Below are 22500 nucleotides of genomic sequence, written 5' to 3'. Positions count from 1 at the left end.
GACGGCGGATCAATCGTCTTCTAAAAAGCTTTGGTTTGGGCCAGTAATGGTGGCATGCACGAGGCCAAGCTTTCGCAGTGTGATCAATCATGAAAGGAATTTTTTTAAATCCTTTCGGCCTGTTCATAAGGTCGTTATCCATTCCAGAATATCTTTGTATGTCATCTTAACAGGATAGGCAGTATGGTCGTGTATCAAGTCTTTTGATACCGGGCAATAGCCTCGAAAAGGCCTTTGATTTATGAAAGGTTGTATGTTGAGGATTATGTCTTAGGTGGCTATATCATGGCTGATCTTTGTCTAGGCACCCTATCTTTCAGCCTCTTTGTCTATTTGGGTATGCTCAATCACCGCAGGTGCGTCGAGATTCTTCTTAATATTGCATTGATCGTATTCGGGGACCTACTTCCTCTAACGCTTCAGGAGTACTCATTCTGGAGGGATCGACGCCCTTGCCAAATAGCAGGAATCAAGAATACGTTCGTCAGTAAAGTCAATAGGCAAGAATGTTAAAGATCTAGATTATCCAGCGATAATGAAGCTTATTGACTAGCTCTTTAATGCATTTGGTATCTTGGCTAAGTGTTGGAGACGGAGGATACTGTGGCTTATATATTGGAGGGCTACATGGGGGTTGGTGAAGTTAGGAAGGGGGCGTGAATAGAAGTATGAATATGACCATGAGTAATTGAATCTGTATAGAGATAAATTAACTACGGAGTATATAAGGAGGTAATGAACAGAAAAAATCCCCTTCAGAGCGTGTTGCAAGGAGAGCTGCAGTGTCAATCCGATTATTCGACACGCCGTTCCGAGCACGCTTCAGACCGTCACGTATCGTCTCAGTAGTGCCATCACAATCAAAGTCGGAATCGACACTAGACCCATAGTTATCTCCCATAGCAGCGACATAGGCGACCGTATAATGAGCTAAGAGCATTGTAGGCAATGACGAGCATAGACAACATGATAATCCTAGACAGGCCGCCAGTTCAGGTGGCTGAATGTGGTAATGCTCCATCTCGTCATGAACCACAGGCCCCGCATACCCGGGCACGAAATGTCTTACTCATATGGCAAGCCTATCCCTGTCTGACCACGAAACTTTGCGATGAGTCGATATGGCTTGATGTTGGGGGAAGTCGGCTCGGCACACCCGCGTGCCACGTCTCTCGACTGCACTTGGAGCTGGAATGATCCCGTCGCATTCTGCACACACTTGGCACTTGGCAGGTACGCAGTGAGGTTGTAGGCATACTGCCTAAAGTGTCTTGGCGAGGCGTGACCGCCTATTTGTCCAGCCTCACGGTCAGCGCGATAAGGGTCGCGTAGGCGGCAATGCTAAGGGCCGTCAAGACCACGACGGCATTTCCACTAGTTCTGAACTTGTGACGAATGCCATCTTCACCTATCTCGGAAAAGAATTGCCGGTTGCCTTGTTGACGACGGAAGAGCCCAATAATAAGCACGCCCGTGCCGTAGATGGCGAAAAGCGCTCCAGTGCTATAGAACTCGCTGGTGAAGATCTTCAATACCACCAGGGCGAAAGAGAACTGTGATAAAGCTGTACGAATATAGGCGCCTTCGAAAGTCCGCTGCGCTGCCCGTACTTCGACAATCTCATCCGTTGTTAGCGCGACTGTGCGGGCACGGTGCATCCGCAGCCGGTAACGGTCCGCGGCGCGACGCTGGTGCCAGTCAGTACAGAGACACCATTATAGATGCAAATATCATTGTAGGAAGATTAAGTGATAAGTTGCCAGTCAGCCAACGCACCTCGAACATCACGACGTGTCATGTAATATCTGAGTGGTATGACTCGATTCCTCCGATCGACGGGATACTGGAGCGAAGGGGCAACCGTTTGGGTTCCCGTTTGGAGATGAGAAGCGGACTGGATGACTTCGAGTTTGGCTGAAGTTAGGCCCCCAGACATATGCCGCTTCGAAGTCGGCAAGTCGACATGAAAAAATCGAGATGGATGGTGGGCAAGTCGAAGGATGATGAGGGGATCAAGCTAAGCAGCCTTGGTCTTTTCACGTGGTCTAGCTGCACTGGAAGAGGAATAGCACGCGACCATGGCACCTGATGGCTCAACTTGGCGTCAAGCTGCATCGTCTGCTGTAGCAGCCATTTGCTACGTGGAAGACTTCCTTCCTTTCCTGGGTCAATTCTAGAGCTGCAGATGGGTTGCACATATCAAAGAAATGAAGCTCAAGAGCATAGATACTTTTCCGGAGAGAAAACTGGAGACAGCCCTTGAGCCATGACATCAAGGGCCCCCGGATTGTCCACCAATGGCCGATCATGCTTCTCTAAGCAGTCCCCGTCGGCGACCGACATTTCCCAAACCGAGCGGAATTCAATCGCCGCCCCCAACTTTGGCACCTCGTCGGAGTTCAGGCCGAGCCGTAAATGGGGTTGGGTTTAGCCGGGTTAGTTGAATGCGAGGAGGCATCCGAACACTTCATCACCTACCGTCTTTTTCTCTCTTGATTATCCTTCTTCTTCTCCTCATCGCTTTCCCCTCTCGTGGGTCGCATTCGACAATTGTTTAGGACCAATTGCTACGACCTAACTATCTTTTATAATAGCAAGATGAGCAAGGTATTCGACGCGGCGGAAGGTTAGTATACCCCGGAAACCCCATACAGCGCGCAATTGTCATCCCAAGATAGAGCCACAGTCGTGAAAACCAACTGACAACTCTCCAGTCGCAAAGCACAACACCCCAGAGAGTTGCTGGGTGATTCTCTACGGAAAGGTCTACGATGTATGTTCACCCGATCATACTTTCATCTGTTTAATGTTTAACCGAAACTAAACACTCTCCAATTCAATCAGGTCACCGACTTCCTCTCAGAGCACCCTGGTGGTGCCAAAATAATTCTTAAGCTGGCAGGAAAAGATGCCACAGAGGAATACGACCCAATTCACCCTCCGGGCATTCTGGAAGAAAATCTGAAGCCCGAAGCATTCCTGGGAACGGTAAACGCCGACACTCTGCCGAAAGTACAAGCGGAGCCACCCTCAGATGCGGGGGAGAAGGAAGGCCCGCCTCCAATGGAGAGCCTACTCAACATGGACGATTTCGAGCAAGTGGCCACCAAAAATGTGAGCAAGAAGGCCTGGGCCTACTACTATTCAGCATCCGACGACAAAATCACGAAACACTTCAATACTGAAGTTTATCGATCTATCCTGCTGCGGCCGCGGGTCTTCATCGACTGCACGCGATGTGACTTGGATACTACGGCCCTGGGCAACAAGATTGGCATGCCCATCTACGTCTCCCCCGCAGCCATGGCCCGTCTGGGCCATCCTGCCGGTGAAGCTGGCATTGCGGATGCCTGTCGCAGCTTCGGGGCCATGCAGATCATTTCCAACAACGCCTCGATGACACCAGAGCAGATCGTTCAGGACGCCGCGCCAGACCAAGTATTTGGATGGCAATTGTATGTACAAACAGACCGGAAAAAGAGCGAGGCAATGCTGGCACGCATAAACAAGCTTAAGGCGATCAAGTTCATTGTTCTTACTCTGGATGCGCCTGTGCCTGGAAAGAGAGAGGACGACGAGCGTGGTAACACCGTGGGCGCATCTGCACCAGTCCCGAGCGCCACAAAGGCTGCAGACAAGACTGCGGGCGAGGTCAACAACGGAGGCGGAGGTGTCGGACGTCAGCTTTTCGCCGGCACAGACCCAACGCTCACATGGAAAGAGACCCTGCCGTGGTTGGCTAAGCAAACCGATCTACCCATTGTCCTCAAGGGTCTTCAGACTCACGAGGATGCTTACATTGCATCTCTTCACGCCCCCCAGGTTAAAGGCATCATCCTTTCCAACCACGGTGGCCGTGCTCTCGACACGGCTCCCCCAGCCGTGCACACATTACTTGAAATCCGGAAATATTGCCCGGAAGTCTTCGATAAGTTGGAAGTATGGGTTGACGGCGGTATCCGCCGTGGGACAGATGTTGTCAAGGCGCTCTGTCTGGGCGCAAGGGGTGTCGGTATTGGACGTCCTGCGCTATGGGGCTTAGGAGCCGGCGGTGTCGAGGGTGTCAAGCGCACCCTGCAGAGTACGTATATGAATCTGGATCATGAATATGATATCTACTGACTATAATCTTTAGTTCTGTCCGACGAGACCAAGACATGCATGCGGTTGCTTGGTGTTGAGCGTGTGGAAGATCTAGGACCCCAGCATGTAAGTATCACTTCAGCCGTCTTTCCCTTCTCCTTTTAGTCTTTCCATCGCTAACCGACTGTGCCACAGATCAACACTCGCCTTGTGGAACAGCAAATATATGATGGACCATCAGGGCTAGAAGGCATCCGGGGCACATACCGTGCCAAACTATGAGCTGAGCTACGCTGGTAATGGGTGTATATCGTAGCATTTCTATTTTCTGCAGCCTGCGCAAAGAAATAGACATGATGGTAACAGATACTTGCAAGTTTGACTAGACTATCCGTAGGAAGACTATTGCGACTGCTGCAGACGCACTCGTATGAGTGTCTACATGACGTATACAGTTTATGATATCCCGAGCCCAGTACCTACCAGTGTTTCTGAACAGTGATAGACATTTAAAGTGGAGACAGAAGAGCCGACCTAGACTAGTAACAATACTAAGTGAAGCAAATTTATTTATTTTATTTTTTCCTGTGTCATAAAGCGAGGATAGTATCCGGTATTGATTAACGAAAGAAGAGTCAATCAACCAAAGAGAGACATTGTAGTCGATAAACAATCAGGATAAGGAATTACAAATGATACCTATGTTCCGATAACTAGCCAACAGAGAGATGTTGTATTCTCCTAAGCCATATCAAAACAGCGTAATCCAATTCCTAGACAAGATAAAGCAACACGACAACCAAGAAATAGGAAATATTGTACTAGGACGAGCCCTTGCCAGCAAGATCAATGGCCGAAGCAATGCCGTCACCGTCACTTGAATGACTTGAGCGCCTCGACCACCTTGTCCTTATACTCACCGATTCCCCATCTCAAAATGGCGTAAACATGTTTCAGGATCTCAGAACGGACCTCTTCACTGGTTGCATGCCATGAGACAAAGTGTGCCGAATAATATTCTGTCTTGCTCGACTTCTCTCCCATCACTCGTTTCTGATAATGAACCCAGAGTTGCAATGTTGCGCCCTCCGAAACAATTGAGAACACGGGCAGAGTGGTAAGATCGATACTCTTCCTGGACTTGGTTCGGATTGTATCACGCCTATTTGCAGAGAGCATTTGGATCATCCAAAGTGCACCTGCAGCACTGACCGCAGCTCGGTTCTGGGCCTGCTGCAGAGTACTTCTATCAGTGCCGGACTGAATATCCAAGATGAAGAATGGAAAACGCAAATACTGCGACTCCGCATATGGATCACCGATGACTCCATACTCCTCTTTCAAATTGTCCCAGAAGTCTTCAGCAGCTGTGTAATCCATTATGCTGTCTAGGATCTCTTGGATGTAAGTTTTACACAGCCCAACACAAATATCTGGTTTAGATGTGTATTCGGAACGCTGCAGTAGCTTGGGCTGGATGTCTGTGTGCCAGACTTTCTAAGATGTCAGATCTCGTACTGATATTGTACAGTCTTGATGATTATGTGTCACGTACCTTGATCTTCCACAGTCGTGATCGCAGCTTTGTTCTCGAGCTTCAGGCCAAGAATGGCATTATGTATGGCTCCCACCCATTCATGTTTCTTGCTATCTCTGCAGTTGATTTTGGTTATCTGCTCAGTGAACGAGTCTTCTACTTTGCTCTGTCCGGCCTCTCGGATTTTCATGCTGCCAAGGATCTTGGTAACGTATTTTTTAATAGCATCTGGTAGCTCAACATCGACCATGATGATGGACTGCTTAAGGTCCCCATAGCGGTTGAGATCGTCCGGGTCGTCACGTCTTCTGAATGGCAGGTCGGTGGTTGATGAGCCTCGTGATATTAGAGACTGGGCTTGGGATGGAGTGGTCGGTTGAGGTTGAGCTTCGGATGGAGTGATCCGTTCAGGTTGATCTTCCTCAGACTGGCCAGGTGCCTCAGGAGCTGTCTCTGTGGCCTTGCGACGCTTGGATGATGAGGGCTCCGATGTAGGGTGGCCTCGCTTCTTCTTCTTTGATGAACCCATGACTGGTACACGTTCAGTGCAGTGATCAGTGTCTAGAGATGAGATGCTGGGAGGAATCAGAAGCACGGTCTGTGAGGTTGGAAGTGCAAATGGGCCCGCCGTTTGACACAACTACCGAACAACGTAGGGTGTGGCTATTCTTAGAATGGGTGATTTCTATCACTGAATCACCCGACAATGTGCACCGTTTCTCGGTCAACTCTCGTTGGTAAGTTGGCTTATGATACGAGGGCCACTTATGTGACTCGTATCTTAACCTATTAACTACATTATAACGCTGCTAAGTAGATACAGAGATGGAGTTTGGCTTCTGGATGATCTATCGATCTCTAACCAAGGACTTCCATACCCCTTCAAACCAGCTCTTATCTTTTCCCCATGCCTTGGTAACCATGTCCCTTCCAAGACGAACAACATCCTCAACCTGCTCCGAGGTACCCCAACCTGGAATCAAAGGCCCCCAGGCAATGAAGTGGACGCCAACGTGGATCAATACCCGAAAAGCCATCTCATCGTCCAGACCCTGGTACCCATCCACAATTCCTTGGATAATCCACGTCCCGGCATCGATGTTCTTGAAATGCTTCAACATGTACAGCTCAGCGAACATCTGGCCCAGATCGAGGGCACGAGCACCGCAGTGGCAGAGTTCCCAGTCGATGATGAATAAGGGAAGATGATCTGGTTGCTCTAGGGCCGTCTTGGGAATGAGGACACTATATTGCATCAGTTTGCTCATTCTTTCTAATGTATCAGGGCAGAGTCACGTACTTTCCCGACCAAAAATCTCCATGGATTATCCCAAATCCATTTCCGTCCTTTTTCTTCAACTCTGCAGCCGCCATTTCCCTAACCTTGTTGAACACATCCCGAGAGTCTCCCAGCACAGTTTGGTATTTATCAACACTGTTCACGAGAGCATCATAGTTAACCATGAACTTCAAATCTCTCATATACTGGTTCTTGTCCATCTCTGCCGCCACCCCTGATTGGGCCTCATTATCAGCCCAGTGATGGAACGATTGTAGCCAGTTCCCAAGTGCACGGCCTATAGAAGATGCCCATTCTTGAGTCACGTTATTGGAAGCGGCTGTGGAGATCAAGAAAGACTTCAGGTCCTGGGAGTCGGGGAGGTCTTCCATAACAGCAGTGTTGGTTTCGCGATTGAACGAAAAGAGACGAGGCGTTTTGACTGTCACTTCTTGGGCATGAGTCTCAGTCTGCTTGTTTCTGTCAAGTACGCTAGAGAACCCGTCGAGGGTCTTCAAGATGGATTCCTCGAAAAGCTATATGGCATATGTCAACACGATGTATGTACTTGGGTATGTCCCAACTTCACACAAGGGGCAACCCACGCAACGTTCAGCAGGAAGTTTGAATTCCCGGTTAAGGGCAATGAATGCCTCCGTATGCTTCAATATGACAGATTTTGTTCCATCTGGGAGCGGTTGATCGAGCTGAGCCCGATAGACAAAGTTGGCAGTTCCGCCACTTAGTGGGGTTAGAGAGGACGAGGCATACCGAGTCCCAGCGAGTTCTTGGGATATGGTGGTGAGAAGGTCTTTGTCGGACATGTTGTTTTTGTTTGGGATCGTTTCAAGGTCTAACTAAGCTTGCAATGCAGTGAGATTGGGGTTTCTTGAGATAAATAGTTGTATAACTAGCTATTGGTGACTTGCTTAACTACAGTGCGTTTGTCTGCTGAGTCATGTTGTCGGGGTCCCTTTTGGGATAGTTACGAGAATCTTTGCATCTTGGGAGTCCTACAATCAAAAAATCCTCACCATTTATTACCATCATCAAATCTCCTTTAACTTTAGGGTATGAATCCCCAAGGTGGACCAATTGGTAGCAGAATTAGTCACCCCTAAGCATTCACACTCTGGCTTGATCCAAAGGTGGGATGAGCCATTGCGACCACCTCTCATTCAAGAAGTGTACAATGGATCAACGATGACAACCCGGGAGTTTATTGCATCGAAAATCTACCAATGGTGTTGATCAAGATTCTACATTCGCTGGATCTGAAACTGGGCTGAACAGCATCCCCGACTTGAGACTCAGCTTAACCATACTGCACCTCTACCATGGGCACTACTAACTTGCTAGACGTGTGAAATACACTTCAAGACCACAACTATCATCAACTGGCTATCGACTAATAATCAACGAGCAACAACCATTTATTGGGTAGTAGGCAAAATATTCTGCATCTATGTCCTCCTCTAACGATGGAGAATCTTGTTTCAACACACAGACAAAACCTGGCTACAGGAGTCCGAAAGCTTAAGATGCCATCATCTGCTCGTAAGTTTGACAGAGTTTCTCTCATTCAGCGAATAGTTCTCTGGTACACTATACGCCATGGCAATAATTATAGGTTTCTAAGGAACCATTTCTTCCACCACAATCGGCGCGACTTATCAGCCTACAAACATGACCGCCAAAACCCCCACTCCTTCGTTCCGGCCTTATACCCTCACACCTCTAGACCACTTGCTCCCTCCACAACATGTATTCGCCTATATGTCTTTTCGACCGGAACAACCGTCTGAGGCAGTTGTCGCGATAGAATCGGGTCTGTTGGAACTGATATCCCAATGGCCCTTTTTGGCCGGCAATGTCGCTCGGGTGCAGAGGAAGGATAGAGACAACGTCTTAGAATTGCAGCCACCGACAGCATCGTACCTCCACCGATGCCCCATGTTACTTGTCAAGCATCATCAACAGACCATCTCACAGGCTTTGGCCTCCCCGGTTATTGAATATGGAATGCTACACATTCCGACGACTGTCTCAAATTCCCATCCGATACCTGCTACTGTACGGTTCCAGGCCAATGTCATGCGAGACGGACTCATCTTATGCCTCTCATGGCATCACCAGGTGATGGATTCACTAGGCGTCACCATAATTTTGCACTCCCTATCTCGATTCTGCTCCGGACGGGATCGAAAGAGCGCCGCTCCCAGGCGTCTTCCGATGAACCCCGATAAAGAAGAGCAGGCAAGGAGAAGGATAAACCAAGCTGCCAGTTACAACAACTCAGATCTCAGGGATGCATACTGCGGGATTAGCTATGATGAAGTGCGTGGAAACCAACCCGCGTCAATCATCTGCCGCCGTTATACTATGCATACAGACAGAGTCAACTATCTAAAAAAATATGTGCAACAATCTTGCTCATGAGCTTGCCAAGGATTATTCAACGTCACCAAAGCACTCACCAACTGGAAGCCAGAATGAACTTGACAACATCTCAAGTGACGATTTGGTGACTGCTCTCGTATGGCTCTCTGTATCCCGCGCTCGCCGTCGTGTTGCTTCCAAGCTTTCGTCAGCCCTGCCGCGCGTATCCTCTTTATCCCGAAATATAGAGGTTCGCTCAATGATTCAGCCTCCTCTCCCAAGAAGCTACTTGGGAAATAGCCTTGTGTTGGTGCGAACCCAGTGCGACTGGAAGGATATCCCTGCTCCACAGGAAGCCTCTCCCGTAACCCGAAGAAGAATGGATAAAGAAACAATTAATGCATTGCTCAAACTAGCCTTGATGTCTCGAGCTAAATGCAGATCCATTCAGGACGAGCAAATTCGTGGTCTCATAGGCCGTGTGAAAGAACGTGATGACTACTCAGCAATCTTTGGTGCCCCTGCCGAGGTCATAATGTCCAGCCTTCGAAAAACTAACATCTATACCTCAGACTGGGGTACGACATTGGGACCACTGCTAGACTTTGATACCATCGACGCTCGAACCGATGGGTTAACTCTAATTCTACCAGACAGGACTCCTTCAAAGAGAGATGAGAGCCCTTGGGAAATCCGCATGAATCTACCTGTAAGTGTTATGGAAGAGTTCGAGAAAGACGAGCTACTCCGCTGGGTCACTGAGGCAGGAAAGCCAGGAGCTAGGCTATAATCCTACGCGTTACTAAATATCCATACGCATCGGTATACTACTATAGTCTACAACGTGCTCATTGAAGTTTCTGTTGCACCTGATGAATTTATGGCCAATATGGTTCACTGTGTAGTAGGTCAATGATCAAGCTTGTTGCTGAACTCGATGTATCTGGAAATGAATACACTAGAAACCTAGTGATAAGATCTATCTGTTCTAAGTGGCCGTTTAGTTCTATCCTGTAGACATATTATGATTTACAGGGATAATTAAATTTCAGTAACATGGAACACAACAGCTACTAAAAGCATCCTACTATCAAATGCTGACCCATGAAGATGCTGTAATCGGTCGTTCAACAATGAGGAAGAAATATTGAACAAGTCATATGGGATGACCGCATATAATTCACATAGAACAACATATACGCTGCCCTTCGAGAAATGTTAAAAAGGATCCCGCTCTGCTAGTACTGTTCTACTTGTACTAGCTCATATCTAAGACGAAGTCTGGACAGTAAAAGTGCCATTCAGCCTCAAATCACGAGAGCTTGCACCCACGTAGACCTTATAGTCACCCGAAGCGACAAGCCACTGCTGAGCCTGGACATCCCAGTAGGAGATATCACGACGGCGCAGCTTGAAGGTAACCTCGCTTTGCTTGCCAGCAGCGATATCAACGCGCTCAAAGCCACGGAGCTGGCGAACGGGTTGCTGCGCAGCAGAGGGGAATCCAAGGTAGAGCTGGGGAACTTCGGCGCCGTCGAGCGAGCCGGTGTTGGCGACCTTCACGGAGACGCTTCCCACGATATCCCAGAGGTCGCTGTTGCCTCCGACGGCTTGTTCGCCAGTGGGGTACTTGGAAAGTGTGGAGGGCTTCTCGATGTCCAAGTCGGAGTATGAGAAGGTGGTGTAGGAGAGACCGTGACCGAAGGGGTATCGGGGGGTGATGTTGTAGGCGTCGAAGTAACGGTAGTCGAGATAGACACCTATGAAGATTAATCGAGTAAGTATCTTGTATGACTGTGTGTGTGGGAGAGCCATAGGTTAAGGCTGATTACCTTCTGTGAAGTTACACTGCGCCGTGTAGCAGATCTTGACGTTGTAGTCACTTTCGTTCTTGGCGATGGTGTGGATGAGGCGGCCAGAAGGGTTGACGTCTCCGTAGAGAACATCGATGATGGAGTTACCAGACTCCTGGCCCAAGAGGGATCCGTAGAGGACAGCAGTAACGTTCTCATGTTCAATCCACTGGTCCATCAGGCGCGGGCCGACAGAGTTGATGATGACGATTGTGTTGTTGCAGTTATCGGCGACGGTGTTGACCATGGTATCTTGGTCATCGTTATACAGCTCAGTGCGATCAGCACCTTCTCCGGACAGAGCATTCAAGAAGACAAGGCAGGCATCGGAGTTTGTGGCATAGTTGACAAACGAAGGGTCCACAGCGGTGCTGTCAGTTCCCTCTGTGATCAAGCCGGAAGTGCTAGAAGAGGAATACGTATCATTGAGCACCCACCGCATCATGGTACCATCCTCAATAATTCTGTTCGTCAATGAAACATAAGGTGTCACCAAGTAAGGATAGGAGGCCTGGCCAGATCCAGTGCCGGTGGCCAAGTGACCTTGATATGTTGGTCCGGAACCCTCAACATCCATGGCCACATTTGGCCCTCCCATCACAGGGCCAGCGTGAGCACCAAAAACACTCATCACACGAGGCTTCTTCAATGGCAGAGCAGAATTCTTGTTCTTCAACAAGGCCAGAGACTTGGCTCCGTTCTCCCGAATCAGCTTAGAGTGGTTGCCTCTCACGTACACGTACGCATCTTCACTCTGCTCCTCCGGTTGAAGCCCATTGTCCAGATTAACATAGTAGTAGCCCATCAGATTGCGGATAGCCATGTCATCCAAGCGGGCCTTAGTGAGGGAGCCATTGGATAACAGCTTTTCCATGGTGGAGGTGCTCCAAATGCTACTGGAACCGTAGTCCTCTCCACCGATGGCAGACTCCAAAGCACTGTTCTGGCCATTCATATCGGGCCATACTAATCCCGGAAAGCCCAGCTCAGTCTTCAGATGCTTCATCAATAGGTCAGAGTTCTCGCAACTCAGAGTGCCGTTGACTTTAGTCATTGCACACATCACAGCACCCAGACCATGCTTGACAGCATCATAGAAAGGCCAAAGATAGGTCTCATGCAGGGTCTTATCGTCGGCATTGGAGGAGTACGGTGCCGAGCCGCTGTCCGACTCGGAGTCAGAACCGGCAGCACGACGGTTCATTGACCCTGTAGGCCGGGCACCCATGGATGAAGTGTTTGACGATCCAGGGCCCATTCCACCGGAGGGCATACCGCCGCCGCCGCCGCCACCTCCTCCTGGTCCTCCTCCGCCTCCTCCGCTACTGGTCCGATTAGTTTCTTGCTCGTTTAGGAGAAAGTGCTGTATAGTAAAGGGTTAGTGAGATAATAGCTTTATCCGATGGATTGATGGTCGACTACTTACCTTAGCACCTGGGATTACGCCAGCGTCGACGTATGCCTTTGTTGTTAACCCAGTAGCTAAGCCATTAAGATATGGGTCGGGACCAAACCCCTCAACGTTGCGACCACCCCAGGGCGTACGTCCCAATGGCTGAGAGGTAGGGCCAGCGACAACTTGAATTCCCTTGTTATAAAATTCAGAGCCGACTGCTTTGCCCTGTGCATAGATAGCATCGCGGTCCCAGGTCATGGCAACCGCTGAAGACAAGCTGAACGCGGAGACATAGAAGAAATCCTGTAGACCCATGTCACCATCAAGGAAAGTAAGGCCACTAAAGGTGCCATTAGTGGAGTTAACGCTGCTTCCAGTGATCAAAGCCAGCTTTTGATCAGTGGTCAGGCCAGCGACGAAGGAAGAGGCCTTCTGATAAGCCGAGTCCCAGTCTCCCAGGGCCACTATGTGACGGCATTAGCTGTCCGGCCCAGCAGAAACGTACAGATGAGTATCCTGCACTTACCACCGTCGGACTTCAACAGCCCCTGGCTGGAGTTCGAAGATGCACCAGTGAGACCCAGAAGGGCCGCAGCCACGATAAACGAGAGGACTTTCATATTAAGAAGGAAACCATAAGGAGTGGGATGACGGAATAAGGAATGACTCAAAAAGAAACTCTATGGAAAGCAAACAAGCGAGTGAGGTCAAGATAGTAGGGAGAAAATGATCTAGATTTCTAGATTATGGTGGGCATCCATTGTACTATTTATCCTCTGCTGTTAGATTCGACGCATCCCAATTGTGTGACTTCCGTCAACCCCTTGTAAGGGATGATGTACGGCACGAGTGGTATCCTCCTCAATTAACTGGTCAATAGACTTGATAGATCCACGTACCTTACGTATGGCTACTCTCTTGATCCGGTCTTTGGTAGATAGCGTTCCTATTCTGAGTATAGGGCTTTCGGGATGCCAAGTCGGAAAATCCGAAGTCTACGGTGTTCGTGGTTCATGAAACGGCCGGTGTCCCGTCGGCTGCGATAACTTCGGCCCTTTTGGGGATGATTGGCGACAATCTAACCCCAGGCAACGCGTCACCTTGCCCTCTGCTGGGTTTGCCGATATGCCTTCAGGGATTGCGTGCCATTTTGGTTCCAGTGAGTTGCTTGAGAGATGTCACCGCAAAGAAAGAGAAACGACGTCACGAATTTGCGTCTATGCCACTGGATTGATCCGGGAGACACAAACTCTTCATTAATCGTCGATATAGAGAGCACCAGTTCGGAGCCTTTTTCTTTCCTGTAACCAGGAACAATGATAAATCCTAGGAGAAGCCGACGGATGCCGGCGGAGGACGAGTAGCTTGCGCATTCAAAAACCCTTAGGGGTCACGTCAGCCCTGTTGAATGGATCCTTAGGGTGAAGGGTCTCTTTCTCAAGCTATGATTCATGGACAGGCAGAATAGATAGCCATCAAGCTAAAACAGAGATGCTAAGCCTCCAAGGAAATGCACTAGGGCTGAGGTGGTGGGTCTCACGATGAAGAAAGTGGAAATGCCTGGTATTTTCTCTCATAATGCCGGCAACCCAAACCCGGAACTACACCGAGATTAACACAGACTATCAGCATCTTTCCTCAAAACAACAGCCAAAGCTACTCTACCTACTTGATAGAGTGAAATTTCTCCCAGTAGCTTGGGCCTAAAACCAACGAGGGGCTTCTAAGCTCAAACAAGGCTTGACTGGCACGGTTTCAGACAAGCGGAGTCCATCGTCGAGTCTGCCATTGTGGGTGCGAAAAAGCCTTTGTTCTCGATGCTTTGCCCAGAAATCTTGCCGAGGAAGTCGCCTGAGCACGGTAGATACTCGGTTCAGGTCAAAAGAAACAAGTTACTTGATTAGTGATCAATCGAGAGGCTTATATAGCGTCTCATAGTTCTTTATTTGTGCTTGAACAAATGGATTAGACGAGGTGGATTGGAGGGGGGATATGAGGGATTGAATGAAGACAAAAGACAGATCATGTGTCTCCTTGGTCATTTTGAATGGAATGCAAACTCCAAGAGCTGCTTCCAGCCTCAAGTCCGACACATTCAAGTGAGGTTATTCTCCCACTTCTGTGACAATGGGTACTCTAATTCACAGATACGATGAGAGAAAGAGGTGGCATTTCTCATCCTCTCTCCATTATTGATCAGCTACATATTCTTCGTGAGACAGGTCCTGAATTGCCAACGATGCAATCAAGTTCAGTCATCACACGGCTGGCAATGGCCATGTTTCCTTCTCAATGACGCTAAAAGTAACATCGAGTGCGAGATTCGTCTACTTACTAGCTACCTGGCCTCACAGGAGTACTGTACTGACAAGGGACTGAGGATATTATTTAAATTAATTCGGACTGCCACAATCATTCTTGATAACATAAGATATGAGAACGACCACATTTCTAGAGTCCTGTGTTCGACCCCAGCAACAACAGAATATCTGTGTATTGCTTGCAATCCAAATCAGGATTCCCAGTATTCTGGATTGCCGAAGCAGCCAGGGTACGCACCCCACTAGACCCAAATCCCCACTGGGAAATGCGTGGCTGGGTGACGTGGACAAGAAGAAGCTTGTTGCACACATATTATTACCTCATTTCCCACTAGGGTCCAGAAATGTATGACTCTAGCCAGTCACTTATATGGAAGCACCATCCCGGAAATCCCGGCTGAGATTATGTATGTCTTTGATCTTGCATGTCATCCTCTGCCACTTTGAGGTTCATCCTATGACATTTGTGGTCCACAATGTTGGTGTCGGGTTTTTGCAGAAAGTGAGATTTGCAACCATGTCGCTGCAATAATCAGTACAATATCTCTCACCCTTTAGGTCAATGAGCCGACAATAATTCACAGGCTTAGAGCCTTGGACGGTGTCTAGCAAGGCGAGAAACCACGACTAAAGCGAGGATTGACACTTTCTCATGATGAATCAAGTCAATAGCAGCTAATCATGGAAAGAAAACCCCATACTGGCTCTCTAGTCGCGAAGTTCATACTAGTGACCGTGTAGTTTATGCCTTGAACCGACGGTTGTTGCCCTCTAAGCGTTTGCACAAATAGCCTGGGAATGCTTAACTACTAGTACTAACTGAACGCAAGCAACTACTAGCAGTAACGCTTGTACATCGGTGTGTGGATGCAGCTGTCCGATAGAAGTACTTATGATTCATTGCGATATGTGGATTATTTGCAATGATAGTAGTCTTCTACTACTAAGTACTACTACTAGCCAAGCATAACAACTGAGTTGTGAGTCTAGCATTGCGCTGTATATATACTATAAATCCGTAGTTAGTAAGTGGTCAGGTACTACTACTACTTGGTAGACCCGCATTTCATTGCTGATAATAGAATGTGCTCTACTACATCACGAACAAATGGTAGTTCGAGCCTTCGAAATACTATCCAGCATATCTATCAGAGTGATCACTGAGATAATGGTGTATCCATAGTAGCCGATCTACTCATCAATCACGTGACCCGTGATCCAACAGCTGGAGGTAAAACCACACAGTCAATCAGGCAATCCGCTAGCACTGGAACAAGTGGGAAAAAAGATCCTCTAGCTTCTGTTCATGCATCTTCAACATCATCTGGGAAAGTCTTCCAATTGACCAGCGATCCATCGCCAATGCCCCCCTTCGAATGCTCAAACCCCGTTGGGTCCACAATCCGACCCAGGCCTGTCCCTGTTGACCATCGATGATTAACAAACCTGACAATGTTCAAGTTGCTTCTGGACTTGAGAACAAATGAACGCCATCAGAGAAAATGAAATTGTCATTGAGGTCAGCCGGGGCACCAGTGAAAAGCGCATCGGATCCAGCCGCATTATGGTCGGGGATTTGCTTGATGATGGGTTGACCACACCCCCCCCTCTGACTGACCTCTCTGCCACACCCCCCCGCTCATCGACCAAAACTTTAGACCCGCGTTTGCCTGAACTCCTTTCTCAACACCATCGTCCAGTTTTCAAATCATTCGATCACTGTAAATCATTCGTGATAGGGTCAAGTCAGAGAGCAGCGGATTGTTCCCCATCACGCGTCTCACTTGGGTTTGCCTGACAGCTTCGAAGCTGGGACCGAGGTGTTCCATTTCGAGCTGCAGGCTGAGATCTCTGACTCCTGGATCTTGCTCACTTGATCCGCGCGACAGGAACCATTCAAAACGGTTCTATTCGAATTATCCTTCCCAGCCTTCCTCGTTCCTAGAAACCTTCCTCTCGACTCTTGCGGACTGCGGGGACGACGTCATGAACGACACCACGACCACCCCTTCTCCTACTCCGGGTCCTGCCACCAAAGCATCCCCAACTTCGAAATCACCCTCCTCCACAGCAGCCGGAACGAAACGCAAGCGCGCATCGGCGGCGAAATACTACGCCGTGAAGGCTGGCTATCAGCCAGGGGTTTACTATGAATGGCGCGATTGTTTGACCCAGGTCACTGGGTACAAGGGAGCTGTCTGTAAGTCTCTCGCGAATACTCCGCATCCAGTCTTCTGAGACTGACTTGTTCTCTCAGTCCAGGCCTTCCCTTCATACGAAGAAGCAAATGCCTTCCTTACCGGGACCCGTGCCCCCGCTGCGCGCGGCGGTACCCCCCTGGATTCAGAACCCACGAGATTTTACGGTGTCCAACGTGGTCGAAAACCTGGTGTTTATACGGACTGGGCAACGGCGCAGGAGCAGATCAAGGGATTTCCCAAGCCGCGGTACAAGAAGTTCTCGACAAGGGAGGAGGCAGAGGAATTTGTAAGAGAAGGTCAAGGATCTGGCGCTACGTTCGGAAAGACCTCGGAACCGCAAAAGCTCGCCGGCGCACCGGGACTGATGAACGGAGTCCCTGCGGATGCACAGGGGGTACCTTTTGAGGCGGGTAATGGCCCTCTGCCGACCGGAGCGGAGGATGGGTTTGACCCCAATGTATTGTTGGATCCGAAAACAGGAAAAGTGGTCTACAAATCACAGGACCAGAAGGCTGCGACCAAAAAAATCAAAGCCACTGGTCCGCCGGGGATGCTGCGCATCTACACGGACGGTAGTTCTCTGAAAAATGGCCAAGCGCTCGCCGCAGCGGGTGTTGGGGTTTACTTTGGTCCTGGCGACTCACGGTTTGTCTCCCCTGACGCTCGCCCTATCGTTCTCGTGTCTTCTCTATCCCTGGGAGGGTCTACTTTTGGCTAATACTGACGCCTATTCTCCCAGCAGAAACGTTTCCGAGCCCCTCAAAGGTAGTCGCCAGACCAATCAGCGTGCCGAGCTGACGGCCATCCTCCGGGCGCTTGACATTGCTCCACGACATCGGGATGTGACCATATTCACCGATAGTCAATATGCGATCAACTGCGTGACGGTGTGGTTCACAAAGTGGCGGCGCAACAACTGGATGACCGCTGGCAACAAGCCGGTGGACAACAAGGACCTGGTTGAATCCATTCTCTCGAAGATCGAAGAACGCAATGAGCTGAAGGTGAAGACCTTGTTCGAATGGGTCAAGGGACATAACTCTCACCCCGGAAACGAGGCCGCCGATCGTCTGGCGGTGAGTGGTGCTCGACGAGGAGTTTCGGAGAAGGCTGCAGCATTGGAAGCAGTCAGGGACATTCCGGACGAGGCTTTTGATGAGGATGATGACGACGACGACTTTTGAGCTACCGATCGCGAGTTATCCTCCAAGATGCTCCCGCCGGAGACAGATCAATGATGGCGACGGATTCAGTTCTCTTGTGATACTGGGTAGATTGTTGTGTTGCGATCTGTGACTTCTATTCCTGTTGGTCTCAGGACATGACGTGTTCCCTAGAACTGCAGCACGGGATTTGATGCTTTACTTGGCACGAATTGGGCCAGCTGTAGAGAATATGACCTGTATGACGGACAGCAGAGCTGCCCGTGCTTAAAGAAAAAGTCACTTTGTAGAGTGGAACATAGAGAATACCACGAGGTTGTGTGCCTTTCCCGAAAGCGGCACGGGCCACTCAGTAACCAACTGGAAGTTTGGAACTGATGGATGATCCCCGGAACTTTTTCTCCTCCTTCCCCGATTTGCTCTTCTTCCTTCTTTCTCCCACTCCCACGTACCGCTGCATAGTTGCATCGCTTCTGGCGCAAAGTCGTTCATATCGAGTCTGATCGTCGCTCGAGGTCATCCGTCGCGTCTGTGCTTGCCTGCATCTGTTCGCCTCGTGTCTTGTCCTTCGTATCGCTCGTTTCTTTTCTTCCTCCCCCCCCCGGCAAAGCTTATCGGGCTGGAAACTCGTGCTGTCCGTGACGACGTTCGCCTGTTAAACATCCAGTTGCTGGAGGAATTTCCAATTCTTCCGATGCCAGGAGAGCTTGTCATCAAGGATATCTATACTATTATGATTGAATAACACGTGCTTGTGACTTAGTTTGATTTTTTCCAATTTTCTGGAGATTATATCTTCTATATTCTCCCCACATTTTACCTTCGTTTACCCCGCGCTCCAGCTGTTTGGAAAGAAACTGTAAACCTTCAGGATTCCGGCATCCTTGCTTGGGATCGGAGCAAGAAATAGCAATAGACGGTGTGCGCTGCATCTGGGGGAGCGCAACGACAAGATGCCTACCCTATCGTTGATTAACTTCAACATCGTCTGTGCGACGCTGGGAGGATTCATATCCGTCTTCGGATTGGTGTCCTACCTATTCAAGGAAAGATTCTATCTTTCTGAAGCATGTCCGTCCTCACCTTTCCAACCTTCCACCCGCTACTCCCGACCTCTCTCCTCAGCTAGGCGTGTTGTCGCTGATTGGACGGTGGATGACTGACGTTGTACAGTGATTTCATTGCTAGCTGGAGTGATCTTCTCCCCCCATGCGGCCAATTTTATAAGACCCCAAGAGTATGCCCTTGGTTCCGAGCAGAATCTAGAAGAGATCACCTTGTACTTCACCCGTCTCGTTCTCGGGGTTCAGCTGGTTCTTGCCGGGGTGCAGCTCCCCAAACGGTACTTGCAGATAGAATGGAAGAGCCTGTCGCTCCTTTTGGGTCCCGGGATGGCTGCCATGTGGATGTGTAGCAGCCTGATCATCTGGGCGATGGTGCCGAACTTTCCCTTTCTTCATGCCCTCGTCGTGGGTGCGTGCATCACCCCTACCGACCCAGTGCTTTCCAATTCCATCGTAAAGGGGAAATTTGCAGACAAGAATGTGCCCCGTCCTCTGCAGCGCATTATTGTGGCCGAGTCTGGTGCCAATGATGGTCTCGGTTATCCCTTTCTCTATTTCGGGCTGTATCTTCTCAAGTACATTGGAATGGGCGGCGAGGGATACTCTGGGGGCGCTGGGAAAGCAATGGGCCTGTGGTTCTATGAAACGTGGGTCTACACCGTGATCCTGAGTGTCGTCTATGGGATCGTAGTTGGATGGCTCTCCCGTAAGCTGCTTCACTGGGCAGAGGAGAAGCATTACGTTGATCGGGAAAGCTTTCTTGTGTTCGCCATTGCTCTTTCTGTAGGTTGAACTTCTGGCTCGGTCATCTCACGTTGCTAACGTTGGATGCAGCTGTTTATCATTGGTACATGTGGGTTGATAGGGACGGATGATCTCCTGGCCTGCTTTGTTGCCGGCAATGTTTTTACGCAAGAGTAAGACATTCAGATCTATTTGTTTTGGCTCAATTGCTGACAAAAGTAGTGATTGGTTCCGCTTGGAGACTATGGATGATTCCTTGCAGCCAACCATCGATATGCTGCTGAATTTAGCGGTCTTCATGTGGTTTGGTGCTGTCTGCCCGTGGTCATCATTCCTGAACAACAGCGTCATTCCCCTCTATCGCTTGATATTCTTGGGAATCCTAATTCTGCTAGTTCGGCGGATGCCTGTCATTTTCGCCATGCACAAGCTCATCCACCAGATCGAGCACTTCTATCAGGCAGCATTTGTTGGATTCTTCGGACCTATCGGGGTCGGGGCTGTCTTCTACCTGTCGGTCAGCCGGGAATACCTGAGTCAGATCACCGTCGATGGTCAGGTCCGGGAAGATGCCGCGAAGGTGTCCGAGGCCGTGAATGTCGTGGTTTGGTTCCTGGTCATTTGCAGCATAGTAAGTTTACGCACTACCCAACATGTTATACAAATCTTGAGCATTTTTTGACCTCTCAGGTTGTTCATGGACTTTGTATCCCCCTAGCCAAAGCTGGCTACCATCTCCCCCGGACCATCTCCCAGGCACTCAGCACCAGCACAATTGCTGAGCCCGACCCTGTACCGATCGCCAATGTGCATCACACACACAGCACCGCGACACGCGGCGCAGGGCCCACGAACAACCGGAATCGGAAGCGCGGTAATGCAGGACGGGAACCGCCCAACCCGGCCGTCTTCCAGATCGGTCGGACTGTTATCCCTACCACTTCTTTGCAGGAGCAAGTCCAGGTTGGATCGGCAACTGCGGATGAACCAGCTCGACCCGTCAACCTGGTTATCCGGGAGAATGAGCAGGATAGTGCACAGGAGAGCAGCAACAGTCCGACTCCGCCAGTCGAACAACATGCTTAGATTGCCCGTGTCTATCCAGGGTCAGGGATTCGGAGATGGGAAAATCATACTGAATCAACGCTCATGTTGTATATACGGTGGTGGTGAAGCTGGATGGCTGCAAATATATACGTTAGAGTGTTGAGGGGGTTGTTGTATGCGGCTGAGGACCTGTGGATGATAGATGGATGTTGGTGAATGGACGTTCTGCTACTAATCGTTAGTATCTAGCGTCAGTAAATGTTCTCTGTTCAAAATCAGATCTCACTCTGACTGCATAGGCTAGTGATTAGTCAAATATATATTTGATCATGATGTGGTTGATAAGTGGCTACTACTCTTACTTACCAGTAAATCATGGACTTTTGTCCTCGTGTCTACTCTAAAACTACTAAGTAGTTACTAATACATGGATTGAATATATAGTAGACATATCTACTAGTACGTGAAATCATTACTAGCACTACATCGCATACTACCTTCAAGTCCAGTCCACGGGAACACTTGACATAATTTAAGATGTGATGGAAGCCGATAATTTTATAAATGTGATAATATTGCCTAAACATGCTTTTTTTTTGTCTCAAGTCGTGCCTGAAATAGATCAACAATAAAATGAATCATCATCCCACCCTAAACCATGCCTTGTTTTTAGATGACCACCCTATTTTGCATACCGCCGTATCTCGTCATTAATATGAAAATGAGAGTATAAAGGGGAAATAAAAAGTATGATTTGTGTTGAAACGAAGGGTTGTGTGTGGGTGTATAATGGTGCAATAAGGAAACAAGGAAAAGAAAAAAAGACATAGAATAACCAGCCATGATGGGTAAAGTGCTGCAACCACAACTGGTCCAAAATCATCTGGGAGTCAAAGAAAAACAAGAGTAGTCCCCATCATTTGAACTGAACTCAACTCCATCGTCGGGCGTCGTTCATACCATGCTCATCACCATCCTCCGGACTCCTCATCTCCAACTTCGTTCATATAAAGCATGCACGCCAGCCACCGACCAAAAATTCCACAGCCCTTCTTTTTCTGGATAGACATGTCTATTGGGAGGAGAAAAGGAAAATCATGCAGTCGTTATAAACCCGTCCACGCCACATCAATAAAAAACCCATCTGCATCAGTGAGGCAAACCAAAGGGCTATGCGAGGAAACTAGGGGTATATATCAGAGCGACATCTCACCAGATACAGCACCGCGAACACACAAGATCATAAGCGAGATAGATGGATAAGCTACAGGGCAAATGTCATCAGGAACACGGAAGGGGACGGGAAAGATAATAACAAGTAAAAGCAAAATACACAGCGATGGTCTTGGGGATGTCCGCCATCTGTGTAGACTCAAACGCGAGCAAACAAGACGGGGTCCTTTGTGCGGCAAACTGGATAGTCGGAAAAAAGG

General features: G+C 49.0%; 8 protein-coding genes across 8 annotated transcripts; 4 read left to right on the top strand and 4 right to left on the bottom strand.

Annotated features, from left to right (window-relative positions):
• Positions 1-1289: 1289 nt before the first annotated feature.
• Positions 1290-2214, bottom strand: ASPBRDRAFT_74854 (uncharacterized protein; the record flags this gene model as incomplete). The annotated part of the gene is made up of 2 exons (XM_067629259.1): positions 1777-2214; positions 1290-1688 (listed from the first exon to the last, which is right to left on the bottom strand). Exons 1-2 carry the CDS (start codon positions 1783-1785, stop codon positions 1290-1292), a joined length of 408 nt encoding a protein of 135 aa, XP_067480246.1. The 5' UTR covers positions 1786-2214.
• Positions 2215-2455: 241 nt separating this feature from the next.
• ASPBRDRAFT_42774 (FMN-dependent alpha-hydroxy acid dehydrogenase) lies at positions 2456-4644 on the top strand. Its single transcript, XM_067624868.1, has 5 exons — positions 2456-2626; positions 2715-2773; positions 2845-4081; positions 4136-4209; positions 4279-4644. Exons 1-5 carry the CDS (start codon positions 2599-2601, stop codon positions 4363-4365), a joined length of 1485 nt encoding a protein of 494 aa, XP_067480245.1. The 5' UTR covers positions 2456-2598; the 3' UTR covers positions 4366-4644.
• Positions 4645-4657: 13 nt separating this feature from the next.
• ASPBRDRAFT_562022 (uncharacterized protein) lies at positions 4658-6239 on the bottom strand. The gene is made up of 2 exons (XM_067627514.1): positions 5639-6239; positions 4658-5576 (listed from the first exon to the last, which is right to left on the bottom strand). The coding sequence occupies exons 1-2, from the start codon at positions 6147-6149 to the stop codon at positions 4957-4959; spliced, it is 1131 nt and encodes a 376-aa protein (XP_067480244.1). The 5' UTR covers positions 6150-6239; the 3' UTR covers positions 4658-4956.
• A 229-nt stretch (positions 6240-6468) lies between these two features.
• On the bottom strand, positions 6469-7723 carry ASPBRDRAFT_123658 (uncharacterized protein; the record flags this gene model as incomplete). The annotated part of the gene is made up of 3 exons (XM_067617620.1): positions 6469-6865; positions 6921-7435; positions 7505-7723. 3 exons carry the CDS (start codon positions 7721-7723, stop codon positions 6469-6471), a joined length of 1131 nt encoding a protein of 376 aa, XP_067480243.1.
• An 862-nt stretch (positions 7724-8585) lies between these two features.
• ASPBRDRAFT_74851 (uncharacterized protein) lies at positions 8586-10275 on the top strand (the record flags this gene model as incomplete). Its single annotated transcript, XM_067629258.1, has 2 exons — positions 8586-9317; positions 9340-10275. The coding sequence occupies 2 exons, from the start codon at positions 8586-8588 to the stop codon at positions 10066-10068; spliced, it is 1461 nt and encodes a 486-aa protein (XP_067480242.1). The 3' UTR covers positions 10069-10275.
• A 248-nt stretch (positions 10276-10523) lies between these two features.
• On the bottom strand, positions 10524-13435 carry ASPBRDRAFT_561995 (uncharacterized protein). Its single transcript, XM_067627513.1, has 5 exons — positions 13427-13435; positions 13054-13292; positions 12558-12991; positions 11111-12494; positions 10524-11038 (listed from the first exon to the last, which is right to left on the bottom strand). Exons 2-5 carry the CDS (start codon positions 13145-13147, stop codon positions 10548-10550), a joined length of 2403 nt encoding a protein of 800 aa, XP_067480241.1. The 5' UTR covers positions 13148-13292; positions 13427-13435; the 3' UTR covers positions 10524-10547.
• A 3305-nt stretch (positions 13436-16740) lies between these two features.
• ASPBRDRAFT_561969 (RNA-DNA hybrid ribonuclease) lies at positions 16741-17545 on the top strand. The gene is made up of 2 exons (XM_067627511.1): positions 16741-17048; positions 17111-17545. Exons 1-2 carry the CDS (start codon positions 16835-16837, stop codon positions 17452-17454), a joined length of 558 nt encoding a protein of 185 aa, XP_067480240.1. The 5' UTR covers positions 16741-16834; the 3' UTR covers positions 17455-17545.
• Positions 17546-19165: 1620 nt separating this feature from the next.
• ASPBRDRAFT_54760 (putative Na/H antiporter) lies at positions 19166-21106 on the top strand (the record flags this gene model as incomplete). Its single annotated transcript, XM_067627291.1, has 5 exons — positions 19166-19283; positions 19386-20059; positions 20111-20193; positions 20243-20651; positions 20711-21106. The coding sequence occupies 5 exons, from the start codon at positions 19166-19168 to the stop codon at positions 21104-21106; spliced, it is 1680 nt and encodes a 559-aa protein (XP_067480239.1).
• Positions 21107-22500: the final 1394 nt, after the last annotated feature.

The sequence above is a fragment of the Aspergillus brasiliensis genome (genome assembly GCF_001889945.1).
Source record: "Aspergillus brasiliensis CBS 101740 unplaced genomic scaffold ASPBRscaffold_5, whole genome shotgun sequence".
In the NCBI taxonomy this organism is placed as follows: Eukaryota; Fungi; Ascomycota; class Eurotiomycetes; order Eurotiales; family Aspergillaceae; genus Aspergillus; species Aspergillus brasiliensis.
The sequence above is the reverse complement of the archived record's forward strand: the minus strand, read 5'-3'. Positions and strand labels throughout refer to the sequence as shown.